The 16,074-nt window shown below is 44.3% G+C and overlaps 1 protein-coding gene across 6 annotated transcripts in view; it reads right to left on the minus strand.

The window, feature by feature from the left end:
- ATP2B2 (ATPase plasma membrane Ca2+ transporting 2) overlaps positions 1–16,074 on the minus strand; it is a 1,183,685-nt gene that overhangs the window by 210,519 nt on the left and 957,092 nt on the right. For all 6 annotated transcript variants that reach the window (XM_059716030.1, XM_059716027.1, XM_059716026.1 and 3 more), the window contains 2 exons: positions 12,419–12,633; positions 8,066–8,308 (listed from right to left, as the gene is read on the minus strand). In XM_059716030.1, coding sequence (XP_059572013.1) covers positions 8,066–8,308; positions 12,419–12,633 — 458 coding nt within the window. The remainder of the gene's footprint in view (positions 1–8,065; positions 8,309–12,418; positions 12,634–16,074) is intronic.

Consider the following 16,074-nt stretch of genomic DNA (forward strand, 5'->3'; position numbering starts at 1 on the left):
GGAGGTCCTGGGCAACTATAGGCCCATCAGTCTTACCTCAATCCTGGGGAAACTCTTTGAGAAGATCATCAAAGAGCACATCTGTGATGGGCCGGCATCGGGGATGATGCTCAAGGGCAACCAGCACGGTTTCATTAGGGGCAGGTCATGTCAGACCAACCTGATTGCCTTTTACGATCAGGTCACAAAAGCATTGGATGCAGGTGTCGCCGTGGATGTAGTCTTTCTGTACTTCAGCAAGGCCTTTGACATTGTCTCCCATCCCATCCTCATTAAAAAACAAGGTGACTGTGTCATTGATGCCTACACAGTCAGATGGATTGCAAATTGGCTGAAGGGTCATACCCAGAGGGTGGTGATGGACAGGTGATATTTGACCTGGGGGAAAGTGGGCAGCGGAGTCCCCCAGGGCTCGGTCCTTGGGCCCGCACTGTTCAATTTCTTTATCAGCAGCTTGGACGACAGGGTGAAAAGCAACCTGTTTAAATTTGCTGATGATACCAAAATTTGGGGTGAGGTGGGCATGCTAGTAGGGAGGGAAAGACTGCAGAAAGACCTGGATAGATTGCAGGGGTGGGCTAACAAAAACAGGATGTGTTTCAATACTGACAAGTGCAGGGTGCTGCATTTGGGCAGTAGTAACCAGCAGCACACTTAAAAGATGGGAAACTCCCTTCTTGAGAGCACAGAGGCAGAAAGGGATCTTGGAGTCATTACTGACTCCAAGATGAACATAGGCCGACAATGCGAGGTCACGGTCAGCAGGGCTAACTGAACCTTATCGTGCATCCACAGGTGCATCTCAAGTAGGGCCAAGGAGGCGATCCTCCCCCTCTACGCGACACTGATTAGGCCAAAACTGGAGTACTGTGTCCAGTTCTGGGCACCCCACTTCAAGAGGGATGTGGACAACATTGAGAGGGTCCAGGGACATGATCCAGGGACATCAGGGAAGACCCTACAATGAGAGGCTACGGGACCTGAACCTGTTCAGCCTTCACAAGAGAAGGCTGAGGGGGGGCCTGGTGACCGTCTGTAAACTCACTAGGGGGGACCAGAAGGGTTTGGGGAAACTTTGCTTCCCCTAGCGACCCCGGGATAAAAAGGAATAATGGCCACCAGTTGTTGGAGAGTAGGTTTAGATTAGACTTCCGTAAGAACTACTTCACAGTTAGGGTGGCTAGGATCTGGAACAAACCTCCAAGGGAAGTGGTGCTGGCTCCTACCCTGGGGGTCTTTAAGAAAAGGCTTGATGCCTACCTGGCTGGGGTCATTTGAGCCCAGTTTTCCTCCTGCCCAGGCAGGAGGTTGGACTTGAAGATCTACAAGGTCCCTTCTGACCCTACTTCAATGATTCTATGTACCACCTTCAGTAGGATGGTGGTGCCATCCCTGTATGAAGCATGGACAGAGTACTTGAAAAGAGTAAAAGAGCTGAACATCCCAAAGCACAAAATCATGCAGAATGTGGAGACTTGGTGAAACTCCACATACCTGATGCTTGAGAGGCTGGTGGAGCAATAGAAGGCCATCCATGAGATGGCCTTGTTCAGGGAGATTGGGATCAGCGGCCCACTGAACAGTGCTGAGTGGAATACCATTTCCCAGATCTTGGTGGTCCTCAAGCCCTTCCTTGAGGCCACCGAGAGCCTCAACACTGCTGATACCCTCCTTAGCCAGGTGATCACTGTAGTAAGGGAACTTCAGAGCCAAATGGAGAACTTCCAGGGAATCAATGTTCCTGGCTAGGGCAGGCCGCTGTCACCAGACATGCAAGCACTGGTGAGGTAGCTGAAGGAGGGCATCAGGAAACAGCTTGATCCCTTGTGGTCCAGTACAGTCCATGTGCTGAGCACCATGTGTGACCCAAGAGTGGAGGGCACCGTATGCAGCAGCCAAACACTGAATCCATGAACAGAGGTCCTGGTAAAGAAAGTCAGGGGGGCAGAATGGTGGAGGTGGGGGGACATGGAACAAGGGGATCCACTGTCCCATGCTAGCATGCCAATCACCAGCCAGGCTCCTCCTCCACCACAGGCACTGCCAATGTGTGCCAAAGGCATGGCTTCCATGGTGGGGTCCAGGGGCACCAGACTCCACCATCAGGCAGGTATCACTGAGGCCTTGGTGGCTTTGTATCACCCCGATAATGTGGAGCCACTGCTGTGTGACCCCTTGGCTTACTGGGAAAGCCAGAGCCAGATGTGGCTGGATCTAGCCATGGTTGCCCGGGAACAGCTGTCCTGTCCACCAATCAGTGTTCCAAAGGAGGGGGTGGTCACCATTGCTGGGCATGTAGTCCATGTGCTGGGCACCATGTGACCCAAGGGTGAAGGGCACCATATATGGCAGCCAAACACTGAATCAGTGGATGGAGGTCCTGGTAAAGAAAGTCAGGGGGGCAGAATGGTGGAGGCATGGGGACATGGAACAGGGGGATCCACTGTCTAATGCCAGTCTGACATCCATGAGCCAGTCGTGTCTTCCACCACAGGCACTTCCAATATAGCCTAAGGGCAGGCTTCTATGGTGTGGTCCAGAGGAACCAGACCGCACCATCAGGCAGGTAGCGCTCAGGTATTGGTGGCTTCCTATCACCCCAATAACATGTACCTGCTGCTGTGTGACCACTTTGCCTACTGGGAAAACCAGAGCCAGATGTAGCTGGATCTAGCCATGGTTGCCTGGGAACACCTGTCCTGTGCACCAAGCAGTGTTCCAAACAAGAGAATGTTCACCATTGCTGAGATGTAGTGACACCCCACCACACCTGCTTGGATCCTGGTTTGGTAGAGCAGCTGGTGTTCCTCAAGGTGAACCTCCTGCTGCTGGGGTTTCCCAAGCTCCAGGTGCAGATGGAGTGAATGCTACACTCCTCATTCCATCCACACCTATTTCCTTTTTTCATTTTTTAAAAACCATTTAATGCCCCACTCTCAGAGTTGGAGGGGGCACTCACTGCATCACCAGCCAGCAGGGGAAGAACCTGGCCCTGCTGAGCTGCCATGCCAGGATGAACTTGGAGGTATGACCTGGGGCTAAAGAGAAGGAGGAGGCCCCAGGTCCTGGGCATGATCACTAAAACTGAACTCTGCCAGGGCCTGGGAGGTCTGGGGCAACTGCTGGAAGGGTGACAGCCACCGTAAATGCCAGAACCGAGGATCCCTCTGGTGAAAGGCAGGTAGGAGGCACCATAACCTCCAGCTTACACCTTGGTGGCTGCCTATCTTACTGAGGGTGTGGAGCCACTGCTGTGCCACCTCTTGGCTTACTGGGCAAGCCGCAGCCAGGTGTGGCCAGATCTGTCCACCGACCAGTGTGCCAAGCAAGAGGGTGTTCAGCATCGCTGGGGATGTAATAACACCCCACCACCCCTGCTTGAATGCTGGTTTGGTAGAGCAGCTGGTGTTCCTGAAGATGAACCTCCCGCTTCTGGGGTTCCCCAGTTTCCAGGTGCAGATGGACTGAATGCTACTCTCCTCACTCTGTCCACACCTATTTCCTTTTTTCATTTTTTTTTAAATCAGGTAATGCCCCACTCTCAGCTGGAGAGGGCACTAACTGCATCACCAGCCAGCAGGGGAAGAACATGTCCCTGCTGAGCTTGTTCCCCTGCCAGGACAAACTTGGAGGTATGGGATGGGGCTATGGGGAAGGAGGAGGCCCCAGGTCCTGAGCATGACCACTAAAACTAGACCCTGCCAGGGTAGGGAGGCTTGGAGGGACTGCAGGCAGTGCAACAGCCCCATAAATGCCAAGGCCAATGATCCCCTGGTGAAAGGTGGGTAGGAGGCTCCATAACCTCCAGCTAACATATGCACGCACACACTCCTGGCTGGGGAAAGCCCAGATCTGTCACGTCTTTGACAGGTTGGTTGCAGTGCAGTTGTGAGGCTTTCAGTGTGCTCAGATTAGCTGCCCGGGATGCCAGCTTTCAGGTTGAAAACCCTTTGTCAGGCTGAAGAAAGTACCTGCAGTTGGTGTGTCTCCTCATTCTGAATGGAAGGAATACTAAAGAAGCCAGAGGCTGGCCTGGCTGAAGTTGGCTTCAGTTCTGGTGATGAGGTTAGGTGTTTGTTTGAATGTACAAACCACTTTTCAGAGCTGGGCCTATGAACTGCCCTTCATCAGCCTCCTAGGAAGCAGGTACAGAAACTCATGGACTCAATATAGACAGTGAAATTTTGGTAGAAATGACAAGTTATAGCCTGTTTCGAGCTTCCCCATGATATCCTATGAGTGAGACATCAATACAGGCTCGAAACATGAAACTGTTTCAACGAAACAACATGGAACAGCCATTTCGACTCAAAACAAAAGTTGAAACGGAATACTGTTCCATCGAACCGTTGAAACGCTGGTCGAAATGGAACGCTTCTGTTTTGCACAGCCCTATTATATAGACTTTGAAATGACCTCTTGAAATAACCATAAATCTTTATTGTTTGTCTGTCAATTACTAAATTTACAGAACGATGGCAGTACAAGATCAGAAAATGCACATATGAAAGCTAAGTGTATACTCAACAGAATAATTGGCTTTTTTTCTATTGTTTCTCAAGAGCACCAATAACCTAATGTTGTGTGCACAAAAGTTAAAACATGAAAAATAAAGAGGTCCCTGAAAATATAAAAGCCCAAACTGTGACAGGGTTGATTACCTGGAGCTCTCATAGTTTAACAAGTACATAGTCCTTTTCAAAATATAACCTAGCATTAGGAAAGAAGACAAATCTCTCAGCTCTGGCAAATTTATTTATTTAATTATTTATTTTAGATTTATAAAGGTCATTGCCTTTAAAATATGTGCACTGAACTGTGACACAGCAAGATTTACATTTAATCTCAGGTATAATTACCAAGTTTTGCACTCTGAGCAAAACCTGGCTAGAGACCTGGGGGCTGGGGAGTCTGTCTGGCTGCCCCAGTTGTTGATGCTATTGCTGTGGTTTGATGTCCCTGCACCCAGTTGCTGCTGCTACACCAGTGATATGGGGCTGCTGCTAGGCCTGTGTGAAGTGGCTAGTATTCACCTGGGATTGGACCGATTCAGAGGAAAATGATTTGATTCGGTGATTCAAATCACTGTCCCGAATCGATTCAGCCTAATCTGATTCAGAGATTCAGCTGCCACCAAATCTCAGAATCTGTGAATCACCCAGGCCCATCCACCACCTGCTCCCCCAGCCCTAACAGTGCTGCCCTACCCACCCCAGCTCCTGGCTCTTTGAAAAAAAAAATCCCCGCCTCACTGGCAATCCCCGCTGCCCCTCAATGCCCCATGCTTCATGAGCGGTTCCACATAAGCCCCCTCCCGCTGTCCCAGCCCCCCACACCCCATGGCTGCCTAGCCCAGCCCACCTCAGCTCTAACCCTTTAAGGAAAAAAAAACCAAGAAAAACTTCCAGGCTCACCAGTTCCTGCCAGTGGGGGGCGATACCTGCTGCCCCTCACTGCTCCGCACTATGTGGGGGGCTCTGCACAAACCCCCCAAAGCCCCAAGGCTGCTGCAGGTGCCAGTAAGTCCTGGAGTTTTTCTTGTTTTTTTTTCTTAAAGGGTCGGAGCTGGGGAGGGTGGGGCAGCCATGTGGGCAAGGGGGGCGGGCGGCTCATGGCAGAGACCCCCGTGCAGCATGGGGCAGTGGGGGGTAGTGGGGATTGTCCCCCCTGCCTGGCAGCACCTGGTGAGTGGGGTTTTTTTTTAAAGCACTGGGAGCTGGGGTGGGCAGGGCAGCCGTGGGGGGGGGGCTGGGGGAGCAGGAGGGGGGGCTGGGGGAGTAGACAGGGGCTGGGGGCTGGCAGAAGTCCCCTCATGGTCACCCTCCATGGTCCCCTTCCCCCTCCAGCACCCCCTACTTACCAGCTCTGAGTCCAGCTCCAGGTTCCTGCTGTAGTGGGCAGGGACTGTCTGAATGAAGGTTCAGAGAGCTTTGAATTGATTCAGACCTTTTTATTGGTCCCCTGATTCAATTTAGATTTGGGGATTCGGCCACTGAATCAGGCTGAATCTCCTTCAAATCAAATCAGCACCCAAAGCTTCGCACAGCCATAGCTGCTGCTGCTGCTGTTGCTACTGCTGCCAAATTGTGTATTCACGGAAGGCTGCTATTCTGGTGTCCTCTCTAAGTCAGTGTCTGGGGCTGGTGCCCCCCATTCACCCACCCCTAATTATATTATTGCATTTGCTCTAAGCCAGGTGAGAATATCTGGTTAAATTGGTTCATTCATATTCTCAAATTGAGCAGAATTTGAGATTCTTACTGTTGAAATACACTGAAAAAGTAAAACAAAGACAGGTAGGTATTGGTTTCAAACATCTTCACCATAAACATACTTGTCATCTACTGACAGATTTGTGTCAAGCTGTTACAAAAATTCCTTCTTCTAAAAATGATTACTAATAACTAAACTATACATATATCACTCCTAAAAATCATACCAGGAAGTGAGACATACACAGTAATTTGTCAATGAATCTTGAAATAAAGAAAACATTGGTTTTGATGTAGTAATTCACCAGAGATTTGACTGATTCTCTCTCATATTTCTCCAAATGTTGTTTCTGACTACATCTTGGATGACAACTTTTGAAATCATATTAACATAACTTCAGACACACCAGACAATCCAGTGAAAATGGGCAAATAATTTAATTTAAGAATATTTTGTAAATCAAAAGCCCTCCATCTATTCAGTAAATAAAAGCGTTTACATATATGATATTAAAACTGGAATAAAATCTAACACTTGTCCTTTCAAATGAAATACATATTGGGAAAGTAGGATTTTGGAGTCTCTTCAGTTGTGTACACATGTTCAAATGACCTGGCAGAATACACCTGGGTTTGTTCTGGTAGAAATACTTACCCAGAGACACCTGAATAAATATTTGAATGCTGCATCCTTTAAGAGCACACAGCTTGCAGTGCTGACACTGCACAGCCAGGAGGGCCCTGTGTACACAGCTGCCTGGCAACAGATGGCAGCAGTGCACAGGGCAGTCATGATTGGCTGACCCAGACTGCTCAGAGTCAGCCTGTGTCTCTGTGTAGCACAGTGTGGGATTGTGAAGGGGGCATGTTCTACTCCCTGATTGAGTGAAATATTTGCATCTAGCCCAAGTGACATTATATCTCAGGGATAAGGGGTGCGGGTGGGAGAAGGGGCCAGTGGGATCAAAGCACCCTGGGATACTGGAGGACTGTGCTGTGACTCTATGCTATGGCTTCTTTCAGAAAGATAAATTCTACAAGCATTAGCTCTCAGGAGAAACTCTCTCAAGAGTGATTTAATTCTGGTTGTTCCCAAATTATTCTTCACTTGGAAAGGCATTTTTACTCTGGGAGAAAAATCTTGAATGTCTCTACACTCATGGGTTCTCCTGGGAGAGCAGCAAATCTCACAGAAGAAACTGAATGTCTCTACATAGCCTCAGTCAACTCTGCATAGCAGAATCTATGGTACCTACAGAACCTTGCTGGATCTCTTTCTTTCCATAGTGAGTTAAATGAATCTTAATACCACTCCATTGAAACTGAAGTGAATATAGGCTATTAATCTAATTTATCTAACTAATCTAATTCCTTTTATTCAAGAATTCAGGTTCCAATCCTGCAAAGTCTGAGGTGAATAAATAATTTGACCCTTAGCAGTCTTATTTAAGACAGTGAAAGTTAGATGTGTGAGCAAATATGAATATTTGCATATTAAATAATACTGATCCAACAACAACATGGGGTTCAAGGTACAATATAGCACTTTGAGACCAGAGATGGATGTATTTCTCTCTCAAATATTCAACCATATATTTTTTCTAACGTATAAAGCCATAATCATCAAAATATACATCAAAGCATTTCGATTCTTTAACAGTTAACAGACACACACACACACACACACACACACACACACACAAAACTGTGTGTAACTACTACCCACATTTAAGGACTTCAATCCTATTTAATATTTCATGATTAATAGCATGACACTAATGTATTAGCTATGCTTCAAATGTATGAACCTTAATATTCCATTTTTCATTTGATTATCAGTAAACTCTACTTACCAGAATTTTTGTTGTATAAGCACTGTTGACCGCAATGGCATTAACCAGCAATTCTAGGGTTTTTGCTGGTATAGCTTCTGGGTCAGGGATCTCTTTGTGGTAGACATCACCAATGTAAGCTTGTACAACTGTCATCCTATTGGTTGTTAGTGTCCCTGTTTTGTCAGAACAGATGGCTGTAGCATTACCCATAGTCTCACATGCATCTAAATGGCGTACCAGATTGTTATCCTTCATCATTTTCTGATGGAAAACAAGATAAAAAAATCTTCAAAATTTGCTTTTACAGACTTTAAATAACTTTAACAGCAGCAAAAATACATACAGGCTGGATTATTAAAATGTTGTTCTTGTTTAAAACAGAGTTGGGACCAATTAGTGACCATCTCTTGAAATACTTGCCAATTTAATTTTCAATGAGCGGATGTAGTTATCTCAACATTCATAGTGTATCTCGTCTAAGAAATTTCTGCAACACCAGTTTAACATGTTTTTAGTTATCAGCTTAGGTATTCAAATTATTTACCTATCCAAAGTACATGCTAGTAAATAGGTTATTTTTCAACAGTTATCACTGTAACAAATAAAAAGGATACATCTGATTTCCTTATAGTTTTTTATATAGATATCTGTTTTCTATCAGCAAAGAGCTCTAAAGGTTCAGATTTATTTTGTAGTAACTAAGTCTGAAACTGAACTTCTTACTAGGTACAAATTAGCAAAGATAAAAGTATAAAAAGAGATGTTTAAAAAGCTATAGCAAATTCCACAAAATTTGAGAACTATTAATTTATAAACTTTTAAATGCTTATTTTAATATTGAACCAAAACATCCTTACTCTGACAAGTAATCTATTACAAGAAGCTAGCTATACTCACTTAGATTCTGTTGTAGTTAACCAGATCCCATTATTATTGAATTCATGCCATGAATATAGGTGATCTTAAAGCAAAAAAATAAAACTAACCAATTGAGCCATGCATCTTGCAAAAATCTGTTACCATGGATAACTGAATCCTTATCTCTGTTGCATTAGCATCACTATGCAACAGATTATTAAACCTGTACTCATAGAGCAGTATGTTACTCTAACTGAAGGTCCACTGAAGTCAGTGAAATTTTTAAAGCATAAGATAGTAAGCAACTGGCATCACAATCTGGCCCTGCAGGTAGAAATTATATATATATATTTTAATGCAACTGATTCAGAACATGGTTTGCAATATTTAATGGTCAGAACAAGGAAATAAGAATGTGAATATCTTCTTTCTCTTTCAAATTTAGGTGCAGCTTTGGGGTGTGACTATGTGCAAAACATTTCAGATGTTCATGCTCCCTCTGTGCACCTCAGTTTTTCTTTACATACAACAAGAAAATAAAATGTTTTATTTTAATAATTTTAATAATAAATTTATTTTGTCAATTGTCAGATGAATGCACACATAACAAATAGATGTGTAATGTAATCTTAGGACACACTTATGAGACTTATCCACAACTCCAGGTTTTAGAATTTCAATTTTAAAGCCCTTAACATTTCTGATAGAATAATTTATATTAGCTTTGGATACTCCAGGCACTTTTACAAGTGCTCCAGGGGTGGTGGGGAATGGGGACTCTGAGAATTGCTCTAATTACAGCTCCACAGTGTCTCATGTACCAATGTCCCTGTGCTTCAAAATGGTGGTGGGGGCACTTGAGCTGAAGCTCATTCAACAAGCTTTAGTTCAAGTGCCCCCACCACCATTTTTTCAGTGTGGGGACACTGATACACAAGACACAGGAGGCTTCTGGAGCACAGTAATTACCACACTCCAGTAGACTCAATTAATTGAGTATGTGTCGACGCCCTATAATTACAGCATGTTGAAGCAGCCTCCGCACTCATGTACAGGCACCCTCTAACAGCATTTAATAAAATGCATTAAAAAACTTATAGAAACTGCCTTCCTCAATATACAGAGTTTTAAAGAAAACAAATCCTTCTCAAAGCTATATTTTTTTACAAGAAAGTTTTAAGCTACTGATAGCCAAGTTTGGGGTCAGGAAGAAATTATATTTACTAGGTCAGATTAAAATAGGCTGGGGGTGTGGAAGGTCAATTGTTTTTTGCAGTAACATGGGGCATTCTCCTTAGATCTTCTAAGCATAACTGTAACAGGGCACTTATGGTTCCTGTTACTTTAACAAAAAAAAGACTGCAGAAAGCATAATCAGCAATCAAGTGAGACACCTGACTAAAAGGGGGCTGGACTTAGGATGTATATAAGCCCAGGGCCTGAGCTGGGCAGGAAGTCTGGCCCAGAAGGGTGATGTAAGAAGAGCTACAGAGCAGGCTACAGAGGGACTCTTAATAGATGCCACGAATGCCTGTGGATAATACACCCTTAGGGCTGGGATAATGCCAGCAATTTAGGGTGAGATTAAGGGGAGGTGGAGATCCAAACAGGCCAGTAGGGCTTGGGAGTAGGGCCAGAGGTCTGGGAGTAAGGTTAGCCTGGGAACAGGGCAGAGGAAGGATAGACAGAGGTCTAGGAGTAAGACCCAGAGCCTGGGAGCAGGGCAGAGACAAGGGGCTAGAGACCTCTGGGTCCAGAGAGGGGCCAAGATGAACAAGGATAGAGAGACTAGGGCCCATAGTGGGGCTGAAATGGATGGGGATAGGAAGCCTAGAGCAAAGAGTCAGGCTGAGATGAGGCCGGGGAGCCCAGGACCCAGGGTGGGGATAAGAAAGTGAGGTGGATCTGGGCCAAGGGCCCACTAGATGGATGATACTTGATTGATTGGTAACATCTGCAAGGCTTGGGCATGGCTAAAAAGGGAGAATGCTTAAAAGTCAGGATAAAACAATGGCTCAGATGCCACCAAAAGATATCACAGCCACCTCTGGCACCAGCCTTTGTTACAATAACAAACTACCTCCCTGTTGCTGCAGTGGCAGAGAATATTGTTCCTCTGTACCTGAAGGTTCACAATAGTGGTATTGGAGCTTCTTTCAGTTGATGAATGATTGTGAATTCAGTGTAATGCACTTGAGGGCTGAGAAGGCCCCTTCCAGTATGTTCCTAAAATAATCAGATGCTCTAATATCCTCTTAATACATCTTGCCCAAAGAATATGAGAGAGCCTACTTTATGGGCAGGATTCTATTTTATTTTACATGCCCAAATTACAGTTACCCAACCATGTAATCATCATTTTTGGCCTTTACACACAGTTTGTGATCCTACAAGTAACATAATGATGGGTGGGCCTAGGGGAGGGGAGGGTGCTGGAATGGGGATAGGAGGTACCTCACCACCCTCCCCATCTCCCTGCCTTCACCTTCCTTTGCATTCTGAACCTTCCCTGCAGAGAAACAATGGTCACATGTGCTGCAGGAGCAACAGCCAGACATTCACGGCTCCTGGGGAGACATTACTTCCTTTTTGTCACAGAAAACAGGTGTATTTTTGACTGATCAACATGGATATCACCAACAAAAAGGAGATAACACCTCCCTCCTCAGCAGCAGCAAACCTCCAGCCTCTACTCCTGCAGCCTGTGCCACTGATACTTTTCTGCTTTCCCTGCTGCCAGGCCTCTCTAGATAAAAGGCCTAGTATCTGAGTCCCCTACTTCCTGGATGAGTGCCACAGTCACTTAGTTATTAAGCTAAAATATGAGAGGTCTCCCCTACTTCTAATTCCTCTTGGGCCTCAATCTTTTGTACTTGCATGACTTATGCTCATCCAGAGCACGTGTTTAGTTTCTTGTTTCGTGGTTCCTGCCTATTTGTTCCTAGTGTCCTGGTCTCTGGATCCTCTGCTTTGGACCCCCAGTAGTGACTGTGATCTAGATCTTTGCCTCCTGTTCTTGGCCCCACTCCCAGCCCAAGCTGACTGCCTACATTTTTGATCCCTTACAGACCTCAGCCTCCTGAACCACCTGCTCCTGATCCCCTGGGTTGTAAACCCAAATGCCTATGTCTTGGTCATGCCCCTGAAAATAAGAGCCAAAAATGGCAGTTACGCAACTGGGTAGTGCCCATTTGGGCACAAAAAGTAAAATAGGGGTTTATTCTAAATGTCTTAATTGCTTGTTTAGTATACTTCTCTGAAGTAGAGTTTTTGGAATGTATGTCAGTAACTTATTTTGCTGGCACTTTGCTTAGAAGTACTTTCAATAATGAAGCAATGCCAAGCTTTTAAAGCAGCTTCACTAACAGCAGAGATGCTGATTATATTGATAAATATGACACAACTTTCTTCCATACAGTAATGTTAAAGACTGTGCTACTAGCAAATTAATTCATAGTAAGAGAATTGATAGATATGATATTTTCCCCATTTATTGTTTAAACTGTTGCTCACCTTGACAGAATAAGCGAGAGAAATAGTGACAGCAAGTGGAAGTCCTTCAGGAACAGCCACCACAAGCACAGTGACACCAATGATGAAGAACTTAACAAAATACTGTACATAGACAGGAGTGCACTCGGGCAACCACTGCTTCTTGTTGATCACGAAAGTCTCAATAGCAAAGTACAGTACCAAAATGATTACAGTTATGGCAGACATCACCAAACCTGCAAATATAAAAAAATGACTTACAAGGCAAAATATTAAGAAATAAAATCATATTCAGCTTGAAACTGACATTTAATCTGATATGAACCTACCCTTAAGTGAAATGACAAAATTCAGCATCAGTGTTGAATGCTATAAGTAGAATATAGCATAAGCATAGTCTATATCATACGCATAATCTATAAGTAGGAGGAGTATATACTGAATCATAGAATTGCTATCGTCTATAAGTAGTCTATAAATAAAGTATATATATAACATAAGTATAGCATAAGGATAGTACTAGTTATAAGTAGCATCAGTGTTAAATGTTATAAGTAGACTATATTACCTCAGTTATTTCTGGCATTTCCATGTATATGAGAGAATTGAACATTACATACTTGTATGTTATCACATCTATTTTTTTTAATAACTCTACTCTCAATGTCTTATTGTGCAGACTTGGAAATTAAGTGTTTCTTTTTCAAGTTTCACCCTTATCTATACTGTTATAACAACTTGAAATTACCAAATATTATTATTGTTATTACCTCTTAGATATATATACTAAGCTGTATTTTCACGTGCTTTTGTTTATATAAAAGCATATTTTCATAGACTTTAAGAAAATATCCATTTACATGTATTAGAAATTAATATACTATATTTAAGCCTATTTGAATGCAGTGGCTGGGCAAGATTACCAATGTAAAGATGCATTTGCCTCCAAGACATGTATTTATTTTTATATGGAGAATGATGAATTTTTATTCCTAAAAATTCTGAAGTATTACTGTTTCCAAAGTAGTATTTTACAGCCAACTAGTAAGCATTTTTCAGTGATTTATAACAGTGGAGAAACATAACATTTTATCAACACTGGGAAATCCTTTTTACCTTACTCCAAATAGCTACATTCACACTGTCTTTCCAATTTATATGCTACACTTTAGAGTCACTATTTTATGTGTGTAACAATATAAGGTACACTTTGGTAATTTTGAATTGTTGTAATTCTTATAAATTAAATGACACTTAACAAGACTTTACTGGGGGAAAGCTGGGAGTCTGCTGTGGACTCCGGTAATGGGAGACCCCCCCTAATCTCATTATAATGAGGAGATTGAGTGTGAGAAAAAAAGGGGAGCTGTCCCCTTAAGGACAAAGGCCATATTGTCCTGGCCAGAAGGGGGAAGCCCCGGGGCCTAATTTTAGGGACAGCTGGGCAAATACGCACTGGCAGAGGGCCAGGGAGAGAATATCCTTGGCAGCAGAGCTGCAGAAGCTATAGTTATAAAATGCTTGTGAGCCACTTTGGCTCAAGGGACTGCAGGACATGGGCAAGATGGCCCTGTAGATTACTTGTACAGATTAGAGGCTGATGAGCCCAAAGTGCTGATTGAAGGGGCAGGGTGATAAACCTGAAAGACCTGTGAATGATGGAGCAAGGTTTGATAAGGCCAGACATTGCAAGGGCCTAAGGCCATGTGTAGACGAAACAGGGGGTACGTGTGCAAGACACTTTAAAGTGGGCTAAATGCTTTTGCACCGCTTTAATGGCGTTGGTGTTTACACGTCAGCAGCGTATTGCGCTGTAATTCCAGCCACTATAGCATATCCGGTGGCGTGATGCACCTTAAATGACATTGGGGCCCAGCGAACTAAAACTCTTTTAAGGAGTTTTAGTTTGCTGCCCTGCAGCTGCAGAGTGAAGCACCAGGCTCTGTGAAGCTCAGGGGCTCTGCAGAAGGCCCATGCAGGCAGCCTGGGAAGGCAAGCTCCACCCAAGGGAAAAAAAAAGTTGTGAGCCTGATCCTTCTCACCCCTCACCCTTGGAACCTGTCTGCCTGCCTGAGATGTATAGGGACCCAGTGCTTCCCTCTGTGGCTGTGGTGCCTCCCGGGATGGCACAAGCTGGGGAGGCAAGCGGGTGCCAGCTGGGGGTTGTTGGCACCGCTGCCACAGAAGGAAGAACAAGCCCCGCTCCCCAGCCTAGGGACCGCTCTGCCCACTGGCAGCTTGCCCTCCCCTCCCTGCTGCCAGAGAGGCAGGTAAGTTTGGGTGTGTGCATGACATGGGGGTTTAAAGGCCCCTAAAGTGAAGCGGTGTTTTTAAAAACCCACCAATTCAATTTAGGGCCCCCATTTCATCTGCACATGCCCGAAGTGAGGGCAGCCCTACAATGAGAAGAGTGAAAGAGAGGCACCTAAGGTTTCTCTCTGACTGAACTTCAGGCCTACTCCCTAACAACTGAGAATGTCAAAGGTGCAGCAGCTTTGTAAATCTAGGCTGTGAGAATGTCAGACAGACAGGTGAGGGCTAAGTGCCTGGAGGTATCAGACAACACTGGAGTTTTATGGACCTACTACAACACCCCAGAATCAGATTTGAATATGGGCAAACTCCTCTATAATGCTATTACTTTATAAAGATATTCAGCAACTGTGTCATTGTGGGAGAGTTTATACTTCCGATATATATTAGAGAAAAAATGGTATATCTAATATATTCCTGGATATGAACAATGACAGATTTCTTCACTGAATGGTAATGGAAACAAAGAGTATACAAATTCCCATCAGAAAAATTAACCCATGATTAAATTATCAAGATTTGAAACATTTTAAATTGGACAGAAGGATAAATAGAAGGAAACCTATAATTATGGCACTTTATTTTAGAAGGGAGAACTTAGAAAAATTAAGGAAATTATTCAATTGAGTTGACTGAAGAGCTCAAAGACTTTAATATTTTGAAGTGAAAGGTGTAAAAGCTATCTGGGACTTGCCTCCCAAGCAAGGTGTAAAAATACAGATGTAAATGGACAAATAACCACTTCAAAAAGACTATCAAGCATAAGCAAACAGCCTATAAGGAATTTTTAAAGGGCTTGATCAGCAAAGAAAGCTACATTTAGCATTCAAGAAGTACTAGAATACAGTGAGAATTGCCTAACGTCAAGGTATGTTAGACCTTACGAAAGAAATTATAACAAATAGCTCACTGCTTGTGAGCTGATGTGGCTCATGGACTGCCAGGCGGGAAGGGGGAGTGGCAAGGAGGTTCTTCAGGCAAATACATAACCGAGAACAAAGAAAAGAGGGATGTAATTAGGGAGGACCAAGCCAGACATGAGCCTGATTTAGAGGGGTGTCAGCATCATCCAGCCCTGCCCTGCACCCCTGTTCTTCAGTGCTTGGCTTTCCCCACCCCCCAACATACTCCCCAGAACTTGACACTCCCCATGTTCTCTGGTGCTTGTCACCTCCCCTCCCCCTCTCTATCACTTGAAAGCATGTCTGCCCAGATCACCAAAATTATTAGTCAGGCCTCCAGAGTTGGGCCTTTATGCAATGAAGATGAAAGAGATTAACAATCAGCTCTGCATGGCACAAAACCTCAACAAATACCTCAGTTTTCAATAAGAATAATAATGTTGAAAAAGTGGGCAAAACTAT

Source organism: Alligator mississippiensis, chromosome 12, assembly GCF_030867095.1.
Source record: "Alligator mississippiensis isolate rAllMis1 chromosome 12, rAllMis1, whole genome shotgun sequence".
Classification (NCBI taxonomy): Eukaryota; Metazoa; Chordata; order Crocodylia; family Alligatoridae; genus Alligator; species Alligator mississippiensis.